General features: G+C 46.7%; 2 protein-coding genes across 7 annotated transcripts in view; both read left to right on the forward strand.

Annotated features, from left to right (window-relative positions):
* The first annotated feature begins 12 nt into the window (after positions 1–12).
* On the forward strand, positions 13–24094 carry LOC131822245 (carbonic anhydrase 5B, mitochondrial-like). Of its 6 annotated transcripts, none has more exons than XM_059158756.1 (7): positions 13–179; positions 1256–1312; positions 6128–6322; positions 15906–16103; positions 20999–21149; positions 22020–22078; positions 23003–24094. In XM_059158756.1, the coding sequence occupies exons 2-6, from the start codon at positions 1282–1284 to the stop codon at positions 22030–22032; spliced, it is 588 nt and encodes a 195-aa protein (XP_059014739.1). In that variant the 5' UTR covers positions 13–179; positions 1256–1281; the 3' UTR covers positions 22033–22078; positions 23003–24094. The 6 variants fall into 6 exon arrangements, 5 of the variants coding, with proteins under 5 accessions (XP_059014739.1, XP_059014740.1, XP_059014741.1 ...); XM_059158754.1 differs by lacking the exon at positions 13–179 and adding an exon at positions 634–795; XR_009350140.1 differs by lacking the exon at positions 13–179 and adding an exon at positions 636–795 and having other exon boundaries at positions 20999–21189.
* The window catches only part of CA5B (carbonic anhydrase 5B), a 100829-nt gene continuing 99740 nt past the window's right edge, over positions 23022–24110 (forward strand). The window contains exon 1 of the mRNA XM_059158751.1: positions 23022–23158. The gene's annotated coding sequence lies outside the window, so the exon portion shown is untranslated. The remainder of the gene's footprint in view (positions 23159–24110) is intronic.

Raw genomic sequence — 24110 nt, forward strand, 5'->3', positions numbered from 1 at the left:
CGGCGTGGGGGGGCGGGGCATGGACACCGTGGGAAGGAGCGTGGGCTACGTTCTAGGTGGGAAGGGCGTGGCCTAGGCATCGCCCAGGGGCGTCGCCTGAGAAAGTTGGACTTAGTGCGTGAAGGGCGTGGCGTGGCCGCTACGAAGGCGCGACAAAGCTGGTCGAGTCCGCGGAAAAGGTGAGCTCAGGCAAAGGACAGAGGAATTACCAAGTGGAAAGGAGGGATGTGGGCACAAGGGAGGGAACGTGGTGTCAGAGGAACGAGCGTGATTCAGGGGATAACACGCACGTGAACAAGATCTGTGGAAAGGCGGGGCCATGGAATAGCATACGGGACACAAACTACGTAACGGGAAGAAGGGCCGTGGTATAGGCGGAGCGCGAGGGCGTGACACATCCGTGAGGGCGTGACATACATAGTCCAGCTCGAAGGAGGGGCGACCCAGGCGGAAGGCAGAGGCGCGGCCAAGTTAGTGCGCAGGCGCGTGGTCGCGGCTGCCGGCCTGGAGCGACGGCAGCAGAAGTGTAGCCAGGGCAGAGAACCGGTGCAGACCCAGGCTCTGGGTGGATGGAGAGAGTTCGGGCTCCGACGCGGTGAGCGAGCCCAAGGTGGGAGTTACCCTGCTTTGCCGGAAACTTGGGCTGGGGCCAAGGGGACGTGGCGTAATTAAGCGAGATGACGTACCCGGCGTGAAAGGCGTGGCGAGACGTAATGGGACGTAGCCAAAATGGCCGCGCGCATGAGTTTCTCCCCGGTACAGAGTGGAAGGGTCCGCGTTCTGGGAAACGTTCGGGTAAGGTCGGGCGGCGACTGGAGCATGAAGAGTAGCGGGTGCGCGTAGCCCACGTGGAGCTGGGACACGCTGTCGGTTCCGCGAGAGTGGCCGCCGTCCCTGCCGGGCTTTTCTGTAGAACGGAGAAGAGGAGGCAGGGAATCGCTTTTTCCCTTTTCTAACCCTGTGACTTCACTTTGAGGGTCATGAGACAGCCCATGTAGCGATAGAATAGCTGTGTCAGAGACTTTAGGAGGTGGGGAAATTGCAGTTCCAGAAACCGAGGCGTAGCAGGCTGAGACTCACAGCTGCATTGTTGCTCTTCCCCCCCGCCGACCATGCCAAAAGCTATGGACAGATTCATAACCACCCCCAGAGAGCAGGGGCTCAGCAGCATAGCTCTGATACATGAGTAGCAAAACTCATGTATCTGAGTTTTCTTTACTAAGTTGTCTCCTTTTTCATTTGTGCTCTACCCCAGATCTGGAGGGAAAGAACCCGCAAAACATGAGCGTTTTGGTGGCTCTGATTCTTTGTGGTGAGTTAAAAGCTACCGTTTGGAAGCTGCCGGAAGCTTGTTATCACGGCAGTTCCTTCTCGTTTATTTTTGCTGAGAAAGCTTGAAAAATACCAAACGATGACAAAGATGTGTGTACACCTAAATTTGGGTGGAATTAATTTTCTGTCAGTCCCTGAAAGTCAAAGTACTTTCTGTTTTCCTTTCGTCCCTTACTGTGAATCTGGCCATCTCCTCTCTGCTGAAAAGTCTTCTGGAATATGGAGGAGAGAAGTCTGGTATCTCTGGTAAGAGGAGCTGCCCCACACCCTACCCATAAACTGCCCCTGCACATCCCTGAGAACTGTCATTGTTCTCAGCTTGCTTTGGAGTTTAGAGTGAACCAAAGTTCACCACACCAACCCTCCCTTCTGGGTCTTGGTAAAGAGCTGCACTATTCTTGAATATTTTGAAAACAGAAATCTCTCTAGCCTCATGACCTTTGCTGAGCACCATAGTTACCCTGGAAACTCTCTGCTAGACTTTTTCTCTCGCTCTCCCCTTGTACCTCAAATCCATAGGATTAGCAGGAAGACTCTGTCTTCCTTTCCCGCCTGTTCCTTTTGCCAGCTTGTTTCTCTCTTCAGTCATTCATCCTCATTCTACCACCGCATCATCCAGCCATAAAATCACGGGGTCTTCTTCAACAACTACTTCCCTTCTCTCTCCTCCAGCTGAGAGCCAAATCCTATGTTTTTTACCAAAATGACAATCTCTTGAATACAAAGAACATTGATGCATCACTACTGTCACCCTTTGGTTCAGAGCTTCATATTGTCTCACTTGGGTTACTGGAATTTCATTTCAGACTCTCGTGCCCAAATCTGACCTGTGGATGTCCCACCCAAAACCTGGCTGCCCAGTGCGGTCCTCATCTCAGTTCACGGCAGCTCCATCCTTCAGTTGACGAGGCCAAGAATCTTCTAGCCATCCTTTACTGCTTTCTTTCACGTCTTACAGGCATTCTCCAAGATAGAGCCAATGCCAAACTTCTCACCACTTCTGCCATGGCATGTTTTGTTCCAAGCCCCTGGATTATCCTGAGGGAGCTCCCTGCTGCTTTCTTGTTTCCTATCCCAGTTGGTTTCCAGTAGGGCAGCCTGAGGGATCTTTCAAAAATATAAATCAGATGGTGTCCCTCCTGTGCTTCCAAAACTCCATTGTGTCCCGATTTCACTTAGAGCAGTGGTTTTCAATCAGAGGCGATTCCCCTTTCCCGGGGACATCTGTGGCATCTGGAGACATTTTTGGTTGTCCCAGTTGGAGGGAGGGTGCCATTGGCATCTAATGGGTAGAGACCAGAGATGCTGCTAAACATCCTACAACGTATAGACAGCCCCCAAACAGTTACCTGGTCGAATGGTAGTATGTCATGGTTGAGAAACCCTGAGTTGGAGGATAAAACCTTTACAGTGGCCTAGAAATCTACATGATCTGGCATCCATGACCTCTCCACCTTCTCTCCTACTGCCCTCCTCCTAGTGCACTCTATTCCTACCATCCTGCCTCCTTACTTTCCCCTTGTGTGTGCCAGACACGCTCCCACCTCAGGGTCTTTGCACAGGCAATTCCCTCTTCCTAGAGTACCCTTCCTCCTGACAGCCCTATTACTAATTCGTTCATTTCCTTCAGTCTGTTGCTCAAATCTCACCTCCGTAAGGCCTCCTTTGAGCAGCTTATTTTAAATGCAACGCCTCTTTCCTGGTGGCACTTCAAATTTACCTTATTCTGCTTTATTTTTCACTGAGTATATTATAATGTGATTGTCGGTACAACTGACTTACATATTACACTGCTGTATATTGTCTGTCTTCCCCAGTAGAATATAAGTTCTGCGAGGGTAGGGACTTGGTTTTATCCTCCCCAATGATCCTAGAACAATGTCTGGCATTTAATAGATGTTTGATTGCTGTCCTGATGAATGAAAGGATAAAAGAATGATGGACTGAATGAAGGATGGTTGAAGGAACGTCCTTGTCACTGACCTTCCCAGCTCTACTCTATGCACTCCGTTCCCTCCTGTGCTGTGCACATGGGGTCATCAGAAACCATCCTGTGTTTATGGAATAATACCTAAGGGTCTTCCAGTCTCTTGGAAATTGGTATTCTTCAAATCAATCTCATGCTCCATGCTTCAGTTGTGTCACATGCATCTGTTGGGGAGATTGACATAAAATTAACCATCCCAGGTAGAGAGGCCTGGCACACATTCTCCCTCACAGCCCTCACAAGGAACCAACCATACTGGCACCTTGACCTCGGACTTCCAGCCTCCGGGACTGTGAGACAATAAATTGCTGTTGTTTAAGCTATGCAGGTTGTGGTTCTTTATTACAAACTGATACACTGGCCCTAAGACCTCACGTAGGGATTTAGGCCTGGAGGCCAGGCACTTCCCACTGGTCCCCTTGAATGTGGTGGCCATGTATTGTGGACTGAATGTTTCTGCTCTCCCTACCCCCACCCATATGTTGAAGTCCTAACATCCAGTGGGATGGTATTAAGAGATGGAGCCTTTGTGAAGTAATTAGGGTTTGATTAAGGCATGAGGTTGCCACTCCAGGATAGGATTAGTGTCCTTATAAGAAAAGGGAGAGTCCAGAGCTTGCTGTCTGTCCATCCTGTGAAGGCTTAGTGAGAGGATAGCTGTATACGAGCTATGAAGTGGGTTCTCACCAGGAACCAACTGGCTGGAATGTTGGTCTTCGGCTTCCAACCCTTAAACCTGTGGAAAATAAGTCTGTTGTTGAAGCCACTCGGTTTGTGGTATTTTGGTCCAGCAGCCCAAGCTGGTTAACGCATCGTGCATTTTCACTCCCTGCCTTGAGTGTGTTCACCGGCAAAGTGATGCATACAACAGAGTGCCTGGCACCGGGCTGAGAGGCCAGTTCTTGCCACAGGGAACTCTTGCCACAGTTCACTTGGCAGTGCTTGTGCTGACACATGGAGTGTTGCTGGTTATAAAGGGTTCCTCCTGGAGCCCTCATTTGTTCCTTCCAGGGCAGTAATGGGAAGTAGCTGCTTCCTGCTTTCAGTGGACACAGCTCAGGGTTTTTTTTCTCTACTTTCCCTTGGGTGTGGCCTTCTTTCTTCTTCCTCAGAGTTGGCATGTATGAGGTAGCAATACGGTGGGGAAGATCTAGTTTACAGTCAGGTAGTAGTGAGGTACATGAAGAGGAGAGGGTAAAGTGAACATTTCCGTTTTTGTTTTTAAGATTTTATTTATTTGACAGAGATCACAAGTAGGCAGAGGCAGGCAGAGGTCGGTGGGGGGAGCAGTTTCCCCAGGACCAGAGAGCCTGATGGCGGGGCTTGATCCCAGGACCCTGGGAACAAAGTTCCAGGGGTGCCTGGATAGCTCAGTCATTAAGTGTCTGCCTTTGGCTTGGGTCATGGTCCCAGGATTCTGGTATCAAGCCCTGTATCAGGCTCCCTGCTCAGTGGGAAGCCTGCTTCTCCTTCTCCCACATCCCCTGCTTATGTTCCCTCTCTTGCTGTGGATCTGTCAAATGAGCAAAGTCTTTAAAAAAAAATTAAATTAAATTGGAAATTGGAAATAAAGTTCCAGTACGTAAGTGACATGTGTCTTCAGTGCCCCTCAGTTTCTCTTTTGTGTCTTTGGGCCCCTCTCCTTCCCTGGCCACCACTGCCGGACAGTTGAATGGCCTGATAGGCCGAAGGGAGACTCTGAGGAGTCCTGGATGGTTTCCCTTGCCATATGATGTGCATTTCCAGAGGCTTCAAAAGGGAGAAACTCATGGCCTGCCTGCAAGTTAGAGTTCATGCCTTGTTCTTCTTTGCATGGCAGCACCCAGCATGGTTCCCAGAACATAGGAGATGACAATGAACATTGAAGTGCAAACATTTACTGGCAGAATTCCCATCCCTGTGACACTAGCTTAGATTTGTCTTTGCGTTTGGTCCTCTTTCAGATCTGGCAGTGCTTTAGGGGCCTCCAGATCTTACAGAGAGAGGTATGAGGCCCTCGTCTGCAATGGCAAGCACTGAAAAGTGTTTGGAAATGTGAAGGACCCCACAACTGGGTGGGGGAGGCATCTAGGAAGAGCCTTTCATATGGAGCAGGAACGGGCTGGCAATCGCTTCCCAGTCTGGAGTTCTGGAAATCGGGATCCTCATCTCCGTCACCAGGGAAGTGTGCGTAGGTCACCGAGCTGCCGTCACAGGCCAGGCAGCGTGTCCCTGAGAGATGCAGCTGTGACAGAGACAGACCGGGTCCAAGCGCCACGGGGCTGGGTGGCTGGGGAGGGGGCGTCATCAAGTACCTTCTGGATCAGGTGTGGGGCTGCAGGAGGCGCCCTGAGCGGGGTGAAGAGGGCGCTGGGCTCTCCCAGTTAGTGGTGAGCGCAGGGGCAGGGGAGGCTTCTAGGAAGGGATGCTGGAGAGGAAGACCCAAGGTGGGGGGAGGCATTCCCCAGGCACAGGGGGAGGAGGAGGAGGGGTCCAGGGAAGGAGGAGCATCTGCACAAGCCCTGAGACCAGGGGGCGCTTGGGGAGTGGGAAGAACCAAAGGCCGTGGGGCTGGTGTGCAGGCAGGAGTGGGAAGTGGACATCACAGCAAAAGAGTCTGTCCTGGAGTGACCAGTGAGTTTCAGGAAGAGGAGTGGATAAAGTATTGAGTCATTCCCCCTCCGCCCGCAGCCCCCCCAGCCACAGCCCCAGCCCCAGCCCTGCCTTGTGGACGGATCGTCTGCATGCGGTTGTCCCGCTTGGAGCTTTCCACCCGACGGTTGGTCTCCGTTGCTCACAGCTTTGCCTCCTCTGTCCTCCTGCTTCTAGGTTATCAGGTTCTTGCAAGTCATCCGGGGCCCGGTCCGGATTCCAGGCTAAACATGGTGGTGATGAGTAGCCTGAGGGTCGTTCTTCAAGCCTCTCCATGCAAGTTACTGTGGAGAAGATTCCAGACCCCCAGGTTCGTGCCAGCGAGGCCCTGCAGCCTCTACACCTGCACATACAAAAGCCGGAACCGAGCCCGTGAGTACACTGCCGCCTTAAGGAGAGCAAGAGGTGGGGGCGTCTGGGGGGGGCGTAGTCGCTGAAGTGGCCGACTCTTGGTGTCGGCTCAGGTCATGGTCTCGGGGTCGTGAGATGGAGCCCCGCGTCAGCTCCACACTCAGCTTGGAGTCTGCTTGAGAGTCTCTCTCCCTCTGCCCTTCCTCCCTCCCCGCCTCTGCCAGCCCTGCTGGCCCGTGGTCTCTCAAATAAATACATGTTTAAAAATAGTGTGAGCGAGAGACTTGGTGCGATATGACAGTCACATGTGTCCTGTGTTTACCTATATGGTGCCAGTGACATTCCAGAGTGGGACTGTGTGCCTTCAGAACCGTGAGAATAACTACCGGTTTCTGTTTCTCTTCTAAAATAAACGTGGAAAATTCTTTTTCCCTGGGTTTGTTGACATAGACTTGCTACCTGACATCATGTAGGTCGAAGGTATGCAATGTGCTGATTTGATATGCATATATGTTGTGAAATGATTTCCATAATAAGGTTTGGAAAGCCCTTTTCTTGACTAATTTTAACATTAAAATTAAATTAAAAAATTAAAGTGATGTTATACAGAAATAAGTTTAGAGCAGTGTCCCAGTTTCAAATACTCTGGAACCAATTCTGAATCGTTTTTGTTAGCGATGGTCTTCTTACAGACATTGATCCACAGACGGCCAGTTATTTCTATGAATCTTAACGTTCTGGAAGTTGCATGTTAATGTTTGTAAACAGGTCAGTAGCTTCACACTCTGGAATGTTCTTTCTCAAGTCACAAATTGTAGGGTTCATTCTCTTCGACCAGCTTAGCAGTGTGGGCGCTGCTGTAGATGCAGCATATGGAGCGAGGCAGCCGATGGCCTTTCCTGAACGCTTCTGCATCTCGTTCCCCTCCTGAGGTACCAGTTCCCTGCCCCGTCCCTACAGTGCAGCAGTTGTCCAGCGAGGCACTGCTGACATGGGGGGGGTGTCATTCTATGTTGTTGTGGGTAGGGTGCGCACTGTAGGTGTTGAATGACATTCTGAATATCCCTGAGGAACAAAATAATCCTGGTGAAGAACCAACAAAATGATAGGAGGAGAATAATGTATGTGTTAGTGGAAAGAGGAGTTTAAAGTTCAATGAAATGGCTTGGAATAGTTTATATATTTCCCACTTTTCTCCACGAAGTAACGCACAGTTAAATGTTGGCTTCCTTCAACGTTCCGGGTTTCTTAACTTTTCCTCCTTTGGTTTCCTCTCTTTGACCCTGTAAGAAAGGAATTGGTTAGTAATGCTAATCGAGCTAAATTCATTGTCCTAAAACTGCTTCGTAAATATATTTTCATTTTAAGTTTATTTTCTTTTTTCCGACATTGTGTTTTCAGAGTAAACTGGCTGGCGTCCTGAGTTTCTAGTTGCTGGGTGCGGCTGCCTACCAGCAGATCCACCTCCTACTCTGGTGGCTTATTCTCAATATTTGCATTTTGGGGGTCTGAAGCTTAAATTGGGAAAAAAAAAAAATAGTCATACTTGCCTAGTTACTGAAATTGTGTGTGAGTGTGGTAGTTTTCCTTGATTTTTTTTGTTCGTTTTTACTTAAAAATGACATTTAAAGGTATAAAATTCAGTAAGCTAATGTCTTCAAGATAGTTTGCTTCTTTCAGTATTGACAAACCCAGAGGGTCGTTGCTTGGGGATGTGGGGGCTTCCCTTGATTCACTTCCCACATCAGACAAAATGTTTCTAAGTTACTAAGGAAAAGAGGTAACAGCTGTGATTTGATTTGGCTTTTGGCATTTTTTTTTTCGCTGGGGAGAATTTATGGTCTCTGCTGTCCTGAACTACTGAGCATTTCCTGTTGCTAAATCCCAGACCTCCTGCTGATCGGTTGTAAAGACAGTACACAGTAAAGACAGTACACATCGCTCGTGTCTGGCAACTTACTACCCCAGCAGAAGGCCCATTGTATAGTCGTGACCCAGAACAACCCAAGACCTTTAAGGGTTAGAAAAGATAACCTAGAAAGTCCTTCGCTTGTGCCTGCCACTCGGTGAGGACGGTGCTGGCAGATCCTTCTAGCGCTAGGCTTATCACCGTCACGGTCTTTATCGTCGTCACAGGCTCAGTGCCTCCCTCAGATGCTTGGACATTGTTCAGATGGGGTTAAGGAGGATGAGGAGTAGAGGAAGTGGGAAGATATGGCCGATTCCGAAAGCGGCATTTCCCTAGAGCCTGTCTGTGCTCTGTGCCTCACCTCAGTCTCCGCCTCCGCTCCCCGCCTCCCGGGGAAGCATTGTCTGTCCATTCAGATGCCTGTTTGCTGTTATCTCCAGTAGCAGACAGTAAATGTTGACAGTCGTGCATCTGTTACCCAAGGTGCAAATAAAATCAGTTTCGCTTAGTGTATCGTCTGGTGAAATTTAGCTTAATCGTCACATGAAAAAAATATATATTAGGCAGAGATTTTAAGGGCAGAAGAAAATAAACTTAATCATGTTAATTTTTAATTTAATAAAATCAACTAGAACGGAAATGGTACAGATTTGTTCTTATTCCAATGATAATCCTAACAATCTCCCTAGTTTTTAAAGGAAAAGAAACATTTTTCTTTTAGGACAGCATGGAATAGAGTGGCATTGTATAAAATCTAGCCACTGGACCCATGTGGGTATTTTCACATAAATGTCAGTTTATTATAATTTTATGGGCACATGTTGCTAGTGCTTACCATATTGAAAATCTCCATCATCTGAGAAAATTCTATTTGACAGGACGGGTCTGTATTATAACTGAAATGTGTTAGAAAGTTGTTCTGTTACTTCTCCAATTAATTTTGAAGGACAAAAATCCTCGAGAACATTAGTATTAAAAAGTTTATTTTGCAGTGTCTTCCCAAGAACTCTGGTAATCCCAAAGTAATATAGATTCAGGATGGGTCAGACTGAGTCATTAACATTCAAATAACCTTGAGAAACTGTAGGCTGATAGAGAGCCCCCTAGAATTGTATTAATAGCTTCGGAGGTGTCAGCAGCAACAAGGAGCTAACAAAAAACCCGGGAACTGTGAGCTCTAGTCTCCTGGGGCTAATAACTCCGTGTGAGTGTGTGTGTGCGCGCGCGCGCTTACCTGGGCTCGGCATCAAAGTGCCTCTTACAGCCCTCGTGCTCTGCATTTGGTCATTCTGTGATCATCCTTAACAGTTCATATGGGAGGGGGCTGTCCTGTGTATCCTTTCACGGTGCTCAGCTCTAGGCCTACTAAGATGCTCTTCAGTTCGATGAGGAAATCGCATATCGAGAGAAAGGACAGGAAGAGGGCAAGGCATGGGAGAAGAAGTCAATGAGGATGTGGAAGAATAATGTCCAGTGGGTAAATAACGGGAGCCACCAATAAGAGCCATATAGGCAAGTCTGTGTTTTCCAACAACCACGTTAAAAAAGAACAAATAGGGGCCGCCTGGGTGGCTCAGTGGGTCAAAGCCTCTGCCTTCAGCTCAGGTCATGATCCCAGGGTCCTGGGATGGAGCCCCCGCATTGGGCTCTGCTCAGCAGGGAGCCTGCTTCCTCCTCTCTCCCTACATGTGATCTCCGTCTGTCAAATAAATAAAATTAATAATAAAAAAAAAAGAACAAATAGTATGTCAGTTACATCTCCATAAAACTGAAGGAAAAATAAATTTGTTCGTTTATGAAATTCTGTACAGGGAATATATATTTTACCTGTGAGAAGTATTGAGATAGTTTGCATTCTTTATTTTGTATTAAGTTTTCAAAGCCCCGGGGGTGTTATAGATATTCGTGGCATATCTCTCTTGGAATGACCAAGGGGTATAGCGTGATAAGACCAGAGTTTGGGAAGATTGAAGAAAAAGGAAATTTAGGTAGCTGAGGTGGGTTCCTAATGGGAAAGCCTTGGTATTAGACGCAGATTAAGACATGGCATACAGACTTTAGCACAGGAACAGCGTGATGAGTGGTGATTTAGGAGAACTGGTGAATGGCAAAACATAGTAAAGGGTATTGAGATCAAGACGCATGGTATGAATTCAGTCCAGGGTGTAGGGGCCTGAACTGGGCTGCTGGTCAAGGGCAAGGTGAGAAGGAGAGAAGCCTGAAAGATCCTTACAGAAAATATAACATGATCCATAAGGTAATAGGAATAAAAATGGAAGATTGGAACCTTCCAGTCTCTCTATCTTATATGTCCAGTGAACAGGCATTGATTAAGAGCCCCAGATCTTCTTGGGGTTTGTACAACACTGGGAGAGGCAGATCATTAAGCACACATGCAAATGATGATTACACCTGTGTAATAAATGTTTTGAAGAAGAAAGATCAGAGTGTTAGGATTTTTTTAAAAAGAGGGTTCGTCATATAGTAAGAGGGTACTCAGAAAGGTGAGGAGGTGACACTCTTGCTGAAGAGGTGACAAGCCAATAGTAGGAGCCAGCCCTGAGCGGAGTGAGGGGAAATTGAGTTTGGAGGCGGAGCAGGAAGTGAGGGGCTCAGGCTGGAAGGTGCTTTCTATGATTCAAGAGTTGAAAGAGGGACCCCCTGAGGCTGGAGACATAGGGTGGTACAAACACAAAATAAGTCAACACCAGGTCTGGTCCTGTAAATAGGAACTAGAACCGAGCATGTTGTCGCTGTGGAATCTACAGGGATTTTGTTGCGAGTCCGCAGTGTAGAAGTGACCCCTTCCTAACGGCAGTGTGGCTCTGCTCGCCGCAACGGTGTTGGGTAAAAATCACTCTTTCTGTTCATTTCACTTTCCCCATATGAGAAGAACCTGAGAATGAAGGCACTATATTAATCAGAACACTTAATCCCCTTCCTATTTTGAGGAAAAGTGGGAGCAAAGTTCCAGAACACTTCAATCTGTGTTTTATTAACATGGAGGGAGAAGGTGAGAGTGTTGGAGAGAAAAATTTTTCTTTCACTCTTAGAAGTTCTAACTGGTCTAAGAATTAAACTGACATGAGACAGAGCAACAAGAGAAAAGAAAAACTCCAAAAGTTTAATTACATGCATGTGGAGGCCCAATAATAAAACTGTCATCCAAAGAAATGACCAAAGCAGGCAGCATTTTTACTGTTTAGAGGAAGAAACAAGCACTCCGTGGGGAATTGGCAGGACAAAGAAAACGTATTATTCAGGATCTTCAGTTAGTAAGGAATTCTCAACAGAGTTTGGGCTGGAGTAGCAAATTAGTAAAAGGAACAAGGGTTACCTGTGCAAGCTTCTTGGCTCCGAATTTCCTATCTCTTGGTGACACGGTTGTCTCGGAACCTCCTGGTGCGGGAAGGGTACCTTTCATGTGGGAGATTGATTTCCGGCTTTCTGGATGCGAAGGGGATTCCAAATGTTCTTATACTAGCTATTTCTTAAGTAATTTTAATGCGAAATAATAACCCGAAGTGGCGCATTTTGGGGTGACCTGCCCTTGGTACCCACAGAAAGAAAGAGCAAAAATGGGACTCTTGACTCACAACGGTTTATCTTGCAAAACAAACCGTTGGAGAAAGCTGGCTTCACTTGTGTGGTCACCTTAAAAGATAGTTTCTGTGTATTTATGAGGTCTATCTAGATTGCTATCGGGTATCTTTTTTCTTTTTCCTTTTTTTTTTTTTTTTTGAATGGAGAGAAGGGTTGGGCTGGATAAAAATGCTAAATAAGCAGATTGCTTTTATTGTCTGTGCAGGATCCTCTCTCTTGATTTGAGAGCACAGCTGCTCTGCAGTGGAAAACAAGTGAACTTGGCATGCACATAGCTTCTTATCTTCTTTTTTTCCATAAAGAAGAAAAATCTTTATCAGCATGGAAACAAACTAGTGTTTATGTCTTAAAATAACTTGGTGGGGGCCTGATCTGGGTTCCCAGAGGAGCAAGTGGTGGGGGAAAGGAAACCTCGAAGCTGAAGTTGTGAACCAAAGGGCAGACATTGATAGGAGCGTTAAGGTCACAAAAGAGCAACGAGGGAATAGGTCCGGTTCTCTTGGACTAGTGTTGGCATGGGTGAGGGTGCATTCTGGGCATTTCCTGAATGGAGTGTGGGGGACGAGTCAGTCAAGGTGAAAAGAGGGATCGTCTTGGGGATCTGCTTGTTAGTTTCCTTCTTGCTTAGTCTTTACGGGAGACCTCCCTGAGTTGGTTTTGAAGGGTGTGAATCCTGAAGCCCGTAGCCACAGTCGGAGTATCTGAGACAGGAAGGTGTCGCAAGGTGTCCTTGTGCCGGGCATCCGTACAACTGAATCAGGACTGTTGACTTGTGTTAGAAGGTGGGAGAAGAACAGTAAAGCTTCCCCCAAACTGGAAGGCACTTCAAGACTAGAAAACAACAGGGCACTCCGTACAGTTTATATACCCAGTTTTATTCAGAGTTAACTTACTGCAAGGTATCAGGCAGGTGACTGATGATCCAGAAGGGGCACCACTGCGATTTGCAAATTCTGAACCTAGGTCCGCAGATTTTATAGAGTGAGGGGACTCTCGTGGGGCACGCTTGTGAGGTCTGAGTGTTCACGTGCATTCAGAGGGTTTGCACGCACCTCATGGGCAGCTAACATTTACCAGACATTGTGGCACCAGCTGTGTGTCAGGAAAGGAGAGAGACTGTGTGTTATCTCTAACGGATTCATGGGAAGCCAAAGCAAACCTCAAACATCCTGGCCTTGGCTGGCATTTCTGAGGTATGGATATTAATCTCTAAGAGGCCCGTAACATATAACCCCAAGACAGGTCAGCAAACAAGGTGGAGGACGACCTAAGATGGAGTCAGTATTGTCAGCACCCCTACAAGATGCTTTCTGATTTGCATTCTAATTAGATTATTATATTAAAATATTGTGCCAGGCAAATGCATTTCTCTTTTAGGTTTCTGAAACAAAATTCTTGTTCTCAAAGGAATAAGTTATTTTATACTAAGAAAATCAAGAAAAACACTGGGTTTGGATCTCTCCAGAGAGAAGATGGTACTGTTTTATAATAAGAAAAAAAAAGAAAGAGACAGAGGGAGGTGGGGAGAATACTTTGAGTTTGCAGAGACCATGGTTTCTCAAGTTCATTTGCATTTGGGGGTGTCGTCATAATTCTGTGCATTAAAATGTTTAGCTGCATGTCTGGCCTCTATCCACTAGATGTCAGTAGCATTCCTTTCCAGTTGTGAAAACCAAAAATGCCTCTAGACATTGCCAAATGTCTTCTAGGGGCAGCATCTCTCCATTCGTTGAGAACCAGTGGTCTACTCACAGGAGAGCCCTCTATCTCATTTTTATCCTACCCCAGCCCCCCAAAAAACAACCACCACCACCAAAACAAACCCATAAGGCTCGGATTTTTGATTTACAGATTTTAGCAGCTACCCAAGCAAAACAAATGTCTCCTTTGTAAAGGTCATCCAGAGGCAAGTTTCTGGGTTTTTTTTTTTTTTTTTTTTTTTTCTTTAATAATGAAAAAAGGTGCCTTGGAGCACCGGGGTAGCTCAGTTGTTAAGCGACTGCCTTTGTTTCGATCCTGGGGTCCTGGGATTGAGTCCCCTTCCTGCTCCCTGCTTAGCAGGAAGCCTGCGTCTCCCTCTCCCACTCCCCTGCTCTCTCACTTTTTCTCTCTGTCAAATGAATAAATAAAATCTTTAAAAAAGAAAAAAGGTCTCTGTGAACCTGCTCTACAGAGTGGGTTGACTGAGTAGCAGCTGCCTTATCATTTTCTCAGATCCTTACTCTCACTCTTCATGGTGGGGTGAGGCTCAGAGGATCATTGGTAATGATCCATCTCAATAAATATTTCTTCTGTCTCAGTTGCTCTGGTCCTACCCATCTGGGGTGCTTCTAAGAGGCAGAGGACTGGAGCACCCCGAGTCATGCATGCCGTTCCGTCCATCTTGCGTGATGTCTCAGCAGCTGTCAGTGTTACAGGAAGTCCACCGCGATTTCTCAGAGACTTACCAGGAACACCCGGTGCTTGATTCTTGGTGGGAAATCCGTGTTGGTGGTGGGCGGCGTCTGTGTGGGGCAGATTGTGCACGCACACCTAAATCTGGAATGGAGTGGGAGCGCTCCTCGTCAGTTGCAAACTCAACAGGAAGAAATCGATTTTGCACGTGGATACTCCTTCCGCTGCCCCTTTACTATTTCAGCACAAGGAGGGAGCACTTCCCTTCTGCCCCAGCCAGAGCCCGGCCAGTGAGACACAGTTACAACCTGGGCAGTGAGAAGCCACTATAGTTCCAGCTCCCAGGTTACTCTGTGGACTTTGTGTTTCTAAAAGCCTTCTGGGCTTCCTCCTTTCCTCTGTAAAGGAGCATTCCTCTCCTTCGTTCTCTGCACTTGTCTGTGGTTTTGCTATAGCTTGCTTGTCCCAGATTCTAATTCTCTGCTTTTCCCCTTCCCCGCCAAAGCCCCATTTTTTGTTACTGGTGAAATGACTGGGAGTGTTATTCGTAAGGTTAGCCTATCTCCAACTAGGAAGTAGTGACTCCTTTTCCTCCCCAAATTCATCGGTACCTTCCTTCATTTTTCCAAAACCCTAGAGTGTTCCCCTCACCTCAGTTGGAAGCCTGTAATGTTGCATTGTGTAAATAATCCAGAAATCTTCAAAACTGTGAGCTAAATTACAGACTTTATTTCTACTAGACAAGCAATTAAAAACTTAGGTTTCTATTTAAAAAAAAAAAAAAAAAAACTTCTATGAAGTATGTTTTGATGTGGTTTTGGAATACAGGTGAGGTTGGTGGGGTTAGGTCCGGAGCTGACAACCAAGAAAGAGTTCTTGAACGCCTTTGGTGCAAAAGGGTGGTGTTATTAAAAGTACTGAGACAGGACCCGTGGACAGGAGGAGCTGCTGCCCCAGGGTTGTGAGGGGTGGCTGGTTATATACTTGGGAGTTGAGGGAGGAAAGGGAAAGGGAGGTTTTCCAAAGAACTTTCATATGCTAAAGGCTCACAGGATACTGGAGGCCTTGGCATTGTCAAGTTCAGGTTGTTTTTCCCTGTAGCAAGGCATTAACATCAAGACAGTTGGGAGCTTCCTGGAAGAATGGCCCACGTGTCCCACCCAGGAGCAGGATGCGGGGGTTGCAGGGTGTCCCCTGTGCTTTGTCCTTAGCTGGCCTTCTGTTCCCTCATCACTAGGGTGAACATTTGCTTTCCAAATCTTCTCCCTCCTCTCTCCCTCTGGCTTTTGTTGGAAAGAAAGTTCCATTAATTTGTATTTGTATGTGAACCTGGTCGGTGGTCGGGGCTCAGAAAATGATCAGTACGGAAAAGAAACGCATTGGAGAACAGCCTCCTTCCGCGTGGTGCTGGTCTGCCCGCGTCTTCCTGTCCTCAGGAGCCCGGGCAGCGCTTGGTTCGGGTGAGACGAGAGGATGGACTGAGCGCTCCTGGCTGGCAGAGCAGCAGGCTGGCGGCTCCCGTGCCAGGCGCTCTCTGAGCGGCCTCTGTCCCCCGCTTCCGTGTGGCCCCTGAGCCCTGAGTGGCTCCTCCCTGAGACTTGGATTGCGTCCCCTCGCACACCGCAGCCCTGAACTAGCCCGGTGTGTGATCCCAGAGAGCGCACGTCCTCACGATGGCCCCGCTGTGCTTTCTCCTAGTGCACCCGCTGTGGGAGACCGTGGACCTGGTCCCGGGGGGCGAGCGCCAGTCGCCCATCAACATCCGCTGGAGGGACAGCGTCTATGATCCTGGCTTAAAACCGCTCACCATCTCTTACGACCCGACCACCTGCCTCCACGTCTGGAATAACGGGTACTCTTTCCTGGTGGAATTTGAAGATTCTACAGATAAGTCAGGTGAGAGCCCGACCTGGGGCCTTGTCCGGCATTAAAGGGACAGCCTGGTGTAGCACAGGCCACACCACGCTGCCCCCTCTTTGAGCACTGGCGTGGGACTCACTGCACTGAGCTTTTCTTTTTTTAATGTGGTAATGTACATGTTACACGAAATTTGTCACCTTAACCATCTGTAAGTATACAGTTCGGTAATCGGTCCAGTCACACTGCTGTGCGACCCACGCTCCCATTCGTCTCCATTACTCTCTGTTTGCAAAACTGAAACTGTGCCACTTAAACAGTAAATCCCCATTTTCCCTTTCTCTCAGCTCCTGGCTATGACCATTTTACCTTCTGTCTGTGAATTGGCCTACTGGGTACTTCATATAAGTGGAATTACACAGTATTTGTCTTTTTATGACTGGCTGATTTCACTGAGCATAATGTCAGCAGGACTCAGCCATACTGTAGCAGATGGCCGAATTTCCTTCTTTGTGAGACGGAATGATACTCCCTTATATGGACAGACCATATTTTGCTTATCCGTTCACCTGTCTGTGGGCACTGGTTGCAGCCACCTTTTGGCTGTTGTGAATAATGCGGCTGTGAACATTGTCCATATATCTGCCGTGGTGTTTCCCGTTGGTACATAACCCACGTGGAATTGCTGCATCATCATTAGAGGTTTTTGAGTATATGAACCATGTCCCTTCTGTTTTCGTGTATGTTTTCTTCTGGTATACGTGGTATTTCCTATTAATAGATATGTATCGGGACACTTGGGTGGTTCAGGTGTCTGCCTTCAGCTCAGGTCATGATCCCAAGGTCCTGGGATCGAGTCCCACATCCGGCTCCTTGCTCAGCAGGGAGCCTGCTTCTCCCTTCGCCTGCATCTTGCCCTGCTTGTGCTCTTTTTCTCGCTGACAAATAAATAATAATAAAATCTTTTAAAAAATTAATATGTATCTATGTATAGATTCTGTATTTGAAATTTTATTTAAAGTTACGTATTTGAATTTACTTTTATTTGAAACTGTATATGTATTGATTGTTCATTTGAAATTTGTTCTCCGTGTGTTGAATGAGTGCTAACCTTCCTCTGCTTGTTGACATTACAAAGAGCTTCTGTATTAAATAGTAATACAGTTTAGCCAGATTTTATATGATAAGATTGCAGTGCAGAGCAAAAGGATAGTCAGGCAAGAAAAAGACATTTTTATGTTTTTAGTCATCGAGTAACGTGTATATATTTTGTCAACCAGTGACTGATTTATTCATTCTGTATTTACCGAGTGCCAGCCATGTGCCAGGCCTTGCACTAAGTGCCAGGAATACTAACTAGATTCTTGACCTCCTAGCATTCAAAGTCTAGTGAGAGATGCATGCATGAAATTAGAAGTATAAAGCAAGTGTAATTTGAGAAGGGGTTTCTAAAAGTGCTGTGGGACCACAGAGGAGGGGATGATGTAGACTGCTCAGAGAAGTCTGCTGATTTCAGCAAGGAGGGGTATCAATTCAAAATGAACAGACCTTTTAGAATTTCTTTTGGGGCGGGGGGAAGGAAGAGAGTTTTATTAGAGCCCAAGTGAGGACAGCTGCCCAAGGTACACAGTCTCCAGAGTACTTCCAGTAAAGGATCATTTGAGGTAGGGCTAGATACATTTTATATACATAAGCGGTTGTAACATTTTTAAGAAGTTACAAATTATTAAACAAAGAACTTTTCAGGAAGTTGCAGCCCTTATCTTAGGTTTCCAGTATATGCAGAGCTATATGATTTTAACCTCTTGAAAACCAAGGAAGTTTCTTACTTTCTGTTATCTTTTGTGTTCAGAATGCACCTTTTTGGTTATTTTCTTTAACAAAGCACATATAGCACATGCTGTGAGGTATTGGTTGAGTCATTTTGACCTTGGTAAATGTTAAAGCAGAGCTTCCCTAGGAGCCCAGGAGCAGGACCCACAAATATTAAAAGTTGAAAATTTCCTTTATCAGGGGACATTTATCTTGGCTATTGAAGGATGAGTCGGAGTTTTCCAAGAGGATTAGAAGGGCATTGGAGATGGACGGAAAATCATGTGCAAAAGCAGATGTTCAGAAAATGGCCAAAAACAAAGTGGCCAGAATGCAGATTGCATTTTGGGGAGAGACAGGAAGAATGATGATCACTGATGCTTAGGAGGGGAGATGGAAGGCAGGTTCCTCAGTACTGGTTAGTTTTACGTGACACCGTGACACAGCATGATTTCATTTAGTTCAGTTGCTTTATTTTTTGAGATTCACCTAGTCAGTAGTGTAGGTCCACAAGGTCATATTAATCCAAGTGTGAGATGGTGGGAGCTCACATGAAGGCTGTAAGAATTGAAGTAGGGATGGGACGCCTGGGTGGCTCAGTTGGTTGGACGACTGCCTTCGGCTCAGGTCATGATCCCGGAGTCCCGGGATCGAGTCCCGCATCAGGCTCCCAACTCCGGGGAGTCTGCTTCTCCCTCTGACCTTCTCCTCGCTCATGCTCTCTCTCACTATCTCTCTCTCAAGTAAATAAATAAAATACTAAAAAAAAAGAATTGAAGTAGGGAGAAAGCACATTTTTAAAAAGCATTTCTAAAATAAAAGTGTCGTGAACACACTATGAAGGCACACACACGAATTGTGTCCACAGTGTCAGCCCTGTCCAGTCCTAAGCAAGGTTAACATAATTACAAAGCAGGTTCAGGATTCCAAAGTCAGTGACATTTCCCCACATGGTGGACTTGGCTTCTCACCTTTCACACAGAGCAGGACAGAAGATGAGCCACACAACAAAGAAGATAACCCAGGGGGGCAGGAAGTGAGGGAACCAAACTCGAAGTTAGGCTGTGGGCAGGGAGGTGAGAGAAGGCAGCAGTGGGCTGTCCAGCCTGAGTCAGTGCTCGGCACTCACCGCTTCTATTCAAGCCCCCAGAGGATCTCTGTTCTGTCGGAGATCCATCGGGCACTGTGTGCGGCAACAGGGGCCTTTTGTAAGTGGTCAGACATCCGCAGGTCTTGTCTGAGGCATCTGACTGTTGGCTGCAAAAGTCTTTTCTTTCTGAAGGGATCAAACCAGTCCTGGGCCTCTGCAGATTTCTGGGCCTCTGCTTGTTAGGAGGTCTGGGGTATCATCAGTTGGTGCTGGTCTCGGTGACCTCTGGTGGTTGCAGTATGCTTAACTGCCTGTTTCACTGCTTGACACGGGCCCCTGCTTGACATGAGTGACTCCATCTTGCTATGTACAAAAGCAATAGGACTTGGAGATGGGACTCATCGAGTGAGGAGAAAGCAACGTTAACCACATCCTTGAGTCCTCTCACTTGGGAGGCTGGGGGGATGGTGATGCCAGAAAGGTCATGAATGATGGATGAGGAATACTTTTCGGGAAATATAGAAAGCACATAAGGAAATAAATAAATAAATATTTATAACTTTTACCCTATTTAATTTTAAATATTACATTAAAAATAGAAACGTGTTGAGTGGTTATCCATCAAAGAAGAATTGTGTCAGTTCCTGTTTAATTTCCATAAGGAGAATCTGCTTCTCTCAAGATAAGTATCTTTGCTACTTTTGATGCCAGTGGATTCGGATTTTAGTATTTCCTGCAAATCAAGATGGGAATGAGCAAATATTGATCCCTCACTGAAATATTATCCACTTTCCTAATAAAAACTTCTTCTCATCAAATTTTTTATTTCAAAGTAATATTAATTGTTGCTTCTGCATTAAACCTTCCTCTTTGTTTCTGTCTCATTTTGCATCAGATCATCATATGCTTTTCCCACTGGCTTTATTTTACGTGAAGAAACATGTTTAAATACTGTAGGTTGAATAAGGCAAGAGATTTCTTTCGGAGCAATCCTATAGGGTTGGGCATTAATCCTTTTAGTGCATCATAATGCAATCAAGTTTCAAAGCTTTGAGGATACAGCAGCTGGAGGAAAATAGTTTAGCTATGATAGCAATTTTTTTAAAGATTTTATTTATTTGAGAGAGAGCACAAGCAGGGGGAGGAACAGAGGGAGAGGAACAAGCAGGTTACACAGTGAGCGCGGAGCCCAACACAGCTCGGTGTCACAACCCTGAGATCATGACCTGAGCCAAAATCAAGAGTTGGAACACTTAACCAACTGAGCCACCCAGGTGCCCCTATGATAAGGATATCTTATAAAGGTTTAAAAAAAAAAACAACTTACCAACTTTAAATGTATTCTAGAATGGAAAGATCGAACATTATGATACTGTTATTTAAGAATATTGGGATCAGGGCGCCTGGGTGGCTCAGTGGGTTAAAGCCTCTGCCTTCGGCTCAGGTCATGATCCCAGGGTCATGGGATCGAGCTCCACATTGGGCTCTCTGCTCAGCAGGGAGCCTGCTTCCTCCTCTCTCTCTCTGTCTACTTGTGATCTGTCTGTCAAATAAATAAATAAAATCTTTTTTTAAAAAAAAAAGAATATTGGGATCAATACACTGGTAAGATAAGCCATGCTTATAAGACAAGATTGTTACAACTATATTTCAAGTGGTATAAAATGGTGTTGTCCAATATGGTATACATAAGGCTGGTGTGACTTTTAAGCACTTGAAATGTGGCTAATACAATTGAAAAAATGGATTTTTAAGACTTTTAAGTGTGGCTCCTACAGACTTGAAAATTACCTTTGTGATTTGCATTACATTTCTGTCGTTGGCACTGTTATAAAAGGATAAAGGCAAATAATGGTTAAAAGGTGAGATCAGTGAATACATTCAGAATGGCATAAAAAGATAAAGCAAACAGCTATGGGAAGTGATCTGGAAAGGAAGCAATATTTATGAGTGTTCTGTGACTATTTGCTAAGTGCTTCATTTATCTTCCCCAGAGGTCTTTGATGACGATACTGTCGTCTCTATTTTCCAGAGGAAGTGAAGCTCCCTGAAGTTCACTGCTTTTGCCAGGTCACACAGCTGACTGCTGGAGAACTGATGGAAAATCAGCAGACCACACTCTGTGCAAGGCCTCTGAGCTCCTGGAGACTTCAGCAGGTGCTGGCCTCCTGCAAGGTCTGGAGGTAGAGTGTTTCCTGGGCGCCCCAGATTTGTTTTCATCAGGTACAGTAAGACGGACAGACATGGGAATGACTGTCATGCAAGAATTGTATCCTACCATCCCTAAAGCCGAAAGGCAGGGCCACATGAGGAAGCGCCAGGGATGGCCTGGAGGCAGAGGGAAGGAGGAGAAATAGTGGCTGAGACCCAGTTGTGGTCCTGGGGGAAGGAGCACACAAGGCAGCATAGAGAGGCTGTCCCCTGGTTGTCTGCCCCCTGGTCCTGGGGCGGGTGGGGCACGGGGACCGTGATCGGGCGCATCAGTGCTGATGAAGTTGCTGCCCGGGCTCTGGATTGGTTGGTTTCCCTACGAGGACGCCCTCCCACTTGTTTGTTCTCTCTTGGAATTACCTCACCCTGGGAGGGGCAGTCCCCCCCAATGCCAGGAAGCCTCACATGTCAAAGCATCAAACACGAACTGGAACGGGTGGTTATTACACTGAAGCTCCAGGAATGAGCCCTTGAGGACGCGGGTGTGCTCTGAGAGCTGGGCCTTAGCATGCCCTGACTGGCTGGGAGAGCTTCAGCCCACAGCGCCCCTGGAGGCTGAGCAGCAGGGAGGGTAGGGGGCCGTGGGGGAGGGCGAGGCTGATGGAGCAGGGGCACCTTTCCCTGCACGCTGTGGGCTTGAGCTTGTCCACAAACCACCTGCCTGTTTGTTTTGTATGTGTTTTCATTCAGTGATGTTTATAACATCCTAAATTGTCAGTTTAAGTGCAGTTTCAGTACTGTAGATTGTTTTTAGGTAATCACCAATTGTCTGATACACATTCTATAACAATTGTAGAGTAACATCTCATTTTTAAAATATGTTCTCATTTATTGTTTGTTAGCTGCACGTCATGAAGAGCTACAGAAATTCGTGGATACTGTGCCATCAGTTAAGCATAAGGTAATTTTTTTTCCCCAAGTAAATTGAAATGCCTGTTTCGTGTAATCTCGAGTGGAGACACTCACAGGGCACTTTGCGACTTGCCCCGGAAGAGCACTTGCCCCTTAACACGCGTGTGTTGAGAGCGCGCCCGGCCCTGGGACACCTTGCAGGGGCCGGAAGGGATTCTGTGGGTGCATGCTCACCGCTTTGGTTCTGCTGCCCTGCCCTAGCCCTCAGGGAGTCGGGAACCCAGTGCTGTCCCCTCCTGTGCTCCTTCTGAGTCCCTGTGGCAACAGCCAGAGCAGTCCTGCTGACTCCACCTCCGGTCCCGCCGGCGGGGAGCAGAGAAGAGTTGGACAGAAACGTGGCGTGGCCGGCTGTACAGAACAATGACCCACATCCTTCAGAATGGACACCTTTGTCCAGGCCCCAGACTAACAGGCTGTTCCGTGGAGGTCCACTTCTCTCTCTCTCTCTCTCCCTCCCCCCCCCGCCCCTCCCCACCTCGGTCTCTGTCCCCACGGCCTCCTTCCCTCTCCCTCCCTGTCCGTCTCCCTCTTCCCTTCCCTCTCTCTGTCTCCCCCTTTCCGTCCAGGAACTTGACTCCCCCAAATTTGCATTGCGTTTTAGAAAGGAGAATTCTGTCAGGGGACACGCAGCAGCTACTTCCTCCCTCCCAAAGAGTTAGAGGAGAGCACTGCAGTCAAGTCACCGGACGGAGGGAGGCAGTGCGCGGCACCTGTCCTGTTCCCGGGGAGGAGGAGCAGAACTACCTAGTTAACGACGGGAACGAGGCAGGGCCGTGATTCTGTCCTCAAGTGCCCAGAATTCCTCCAGACCGCTGCTGGTCCCTAGACTCCCCTAGACTCATCACCCCGTCCGCTGATTCCTGAGTGACTTTCACCATGAAATGATGACGTGGTGACCTCTTCTCTTGGCCAGGACACCCTTGTGGAATTTGGGTCATTTGATCCTTCCTGCCTGATGCCTGCCTGCCCAGATTACTGGACCTACTCGGGGTCCCTGACTACCCCCCCACTCTCCGAGTCCGTCACCTGGATCATTAAGAAGCAGCCCGTAGAGGTTGATCACGATCAGGTACGTTCTTTCCACATTTCTTTCTGAGGACCCGCTAGCCTGCCCCTTTGAAGCAAGGCTGGGCTCCAACTTTGGCATCAGTTGTTAAGATCTCGTAATGCCAATACATGTTTATTGAGATGTGCTAACATATTTTCTCAATTTGGCCATCAATTTGGAGATAGTTCAAATTAACCAGAGACAGGCGTTAAGACCTAGAAGAACATAAGCTTTTTGCTTTCATTTTTGACAGTAATGTGTATTTTGCTATATATGCGTGGTGTAGAATTGCTATAAAAATTAAGATCTTTAAATGGAAAAAAAGGCTGGAAATGGATGTGTTCGAACCAGTTTGATATTTATTTATTATTGAAGTACTGTTGATACGTAGTGTTACATTAGTTGCATGTGTACAACATGGCGATTTGACAACCCGGTATGTTATGCTGTGCTTACAAGCGTAGTAGTTCCCGTCTGTCACTTGACCATACAAGTCTGGTACAAACCCACTGACAGTTTTCCCTGTGCTTTTTCCCTGTCATCCCCATGACTTATTAATTTCCGTACTGGAAGCCTTGTACCTCCTACTCCCCTTCACCCATCTTCTCCTTCTAATCCCCCCTCCACAGTATTCCCCTTTCCTCTGCCAACTGTCATACAGAGTTTGTTCTCTGTATTTGTGTAAAAAGCCTTAATTTTCTTAAGAGATACTTACTGTGGAATTTCGAGGTAAGGACAGAGCCCAACAATGTCTACACAGAAATTTTATTCTAAGTCAGAAGTTTTGACTTTGAAGTTTTGGTATTTGCTTTGCATTTAGAAATGAAAGGTTAAGTAGTGGTTACTATGTCAACACACAGAACGTTTAATTCATAAATGAACTAAACTGTAATAATAATTGCTTTCACTTGTTTGTTTTGAAATTTTATTGATTAAAATTTTTTTCCAAAGACAAAAGCTTCTAAGTTCTTTT

The sequence above is a fragment of the Mustela lutreola genome, chromosome X (genome assembly GCF_030435805.1).
Source record: "Mustela lutreola isolate mMusLut2 chromosome X, mMusLut2.pri, whole genome shotgun sequence".
Lineage (NCBI taxonomy): Eukaryota > Metazoa > Chordata > Mammalia > Carnivora > Mustelidae > Mustela > Mustela lutreola.

Bases quoted from the DNA above. Each gene is read 5' to 3' on its own strand.
- LOC131822245 (XM_059158754.1), top strand. From the start codon at position 714: ATGGGACGTAGCCAAAATGGCCGCGCGCATGAGTTTCTCCCCGGTACA. The intron at 796-1,255 runs GTAAGGTCGGGC...GCTCTACCCCAG, and splicing joins GCGTTCTGGGAAACGTTCGG to ATCTGGAGGGAAAGAACCCG. The intron at 16,104-20,998 runs GTGAGAGCCCGA...TCTATTTTCCAG, and splicing joins AGATTCTACAGATAAGTCAG to AGGAAGTGAAGCTCCCTGAA.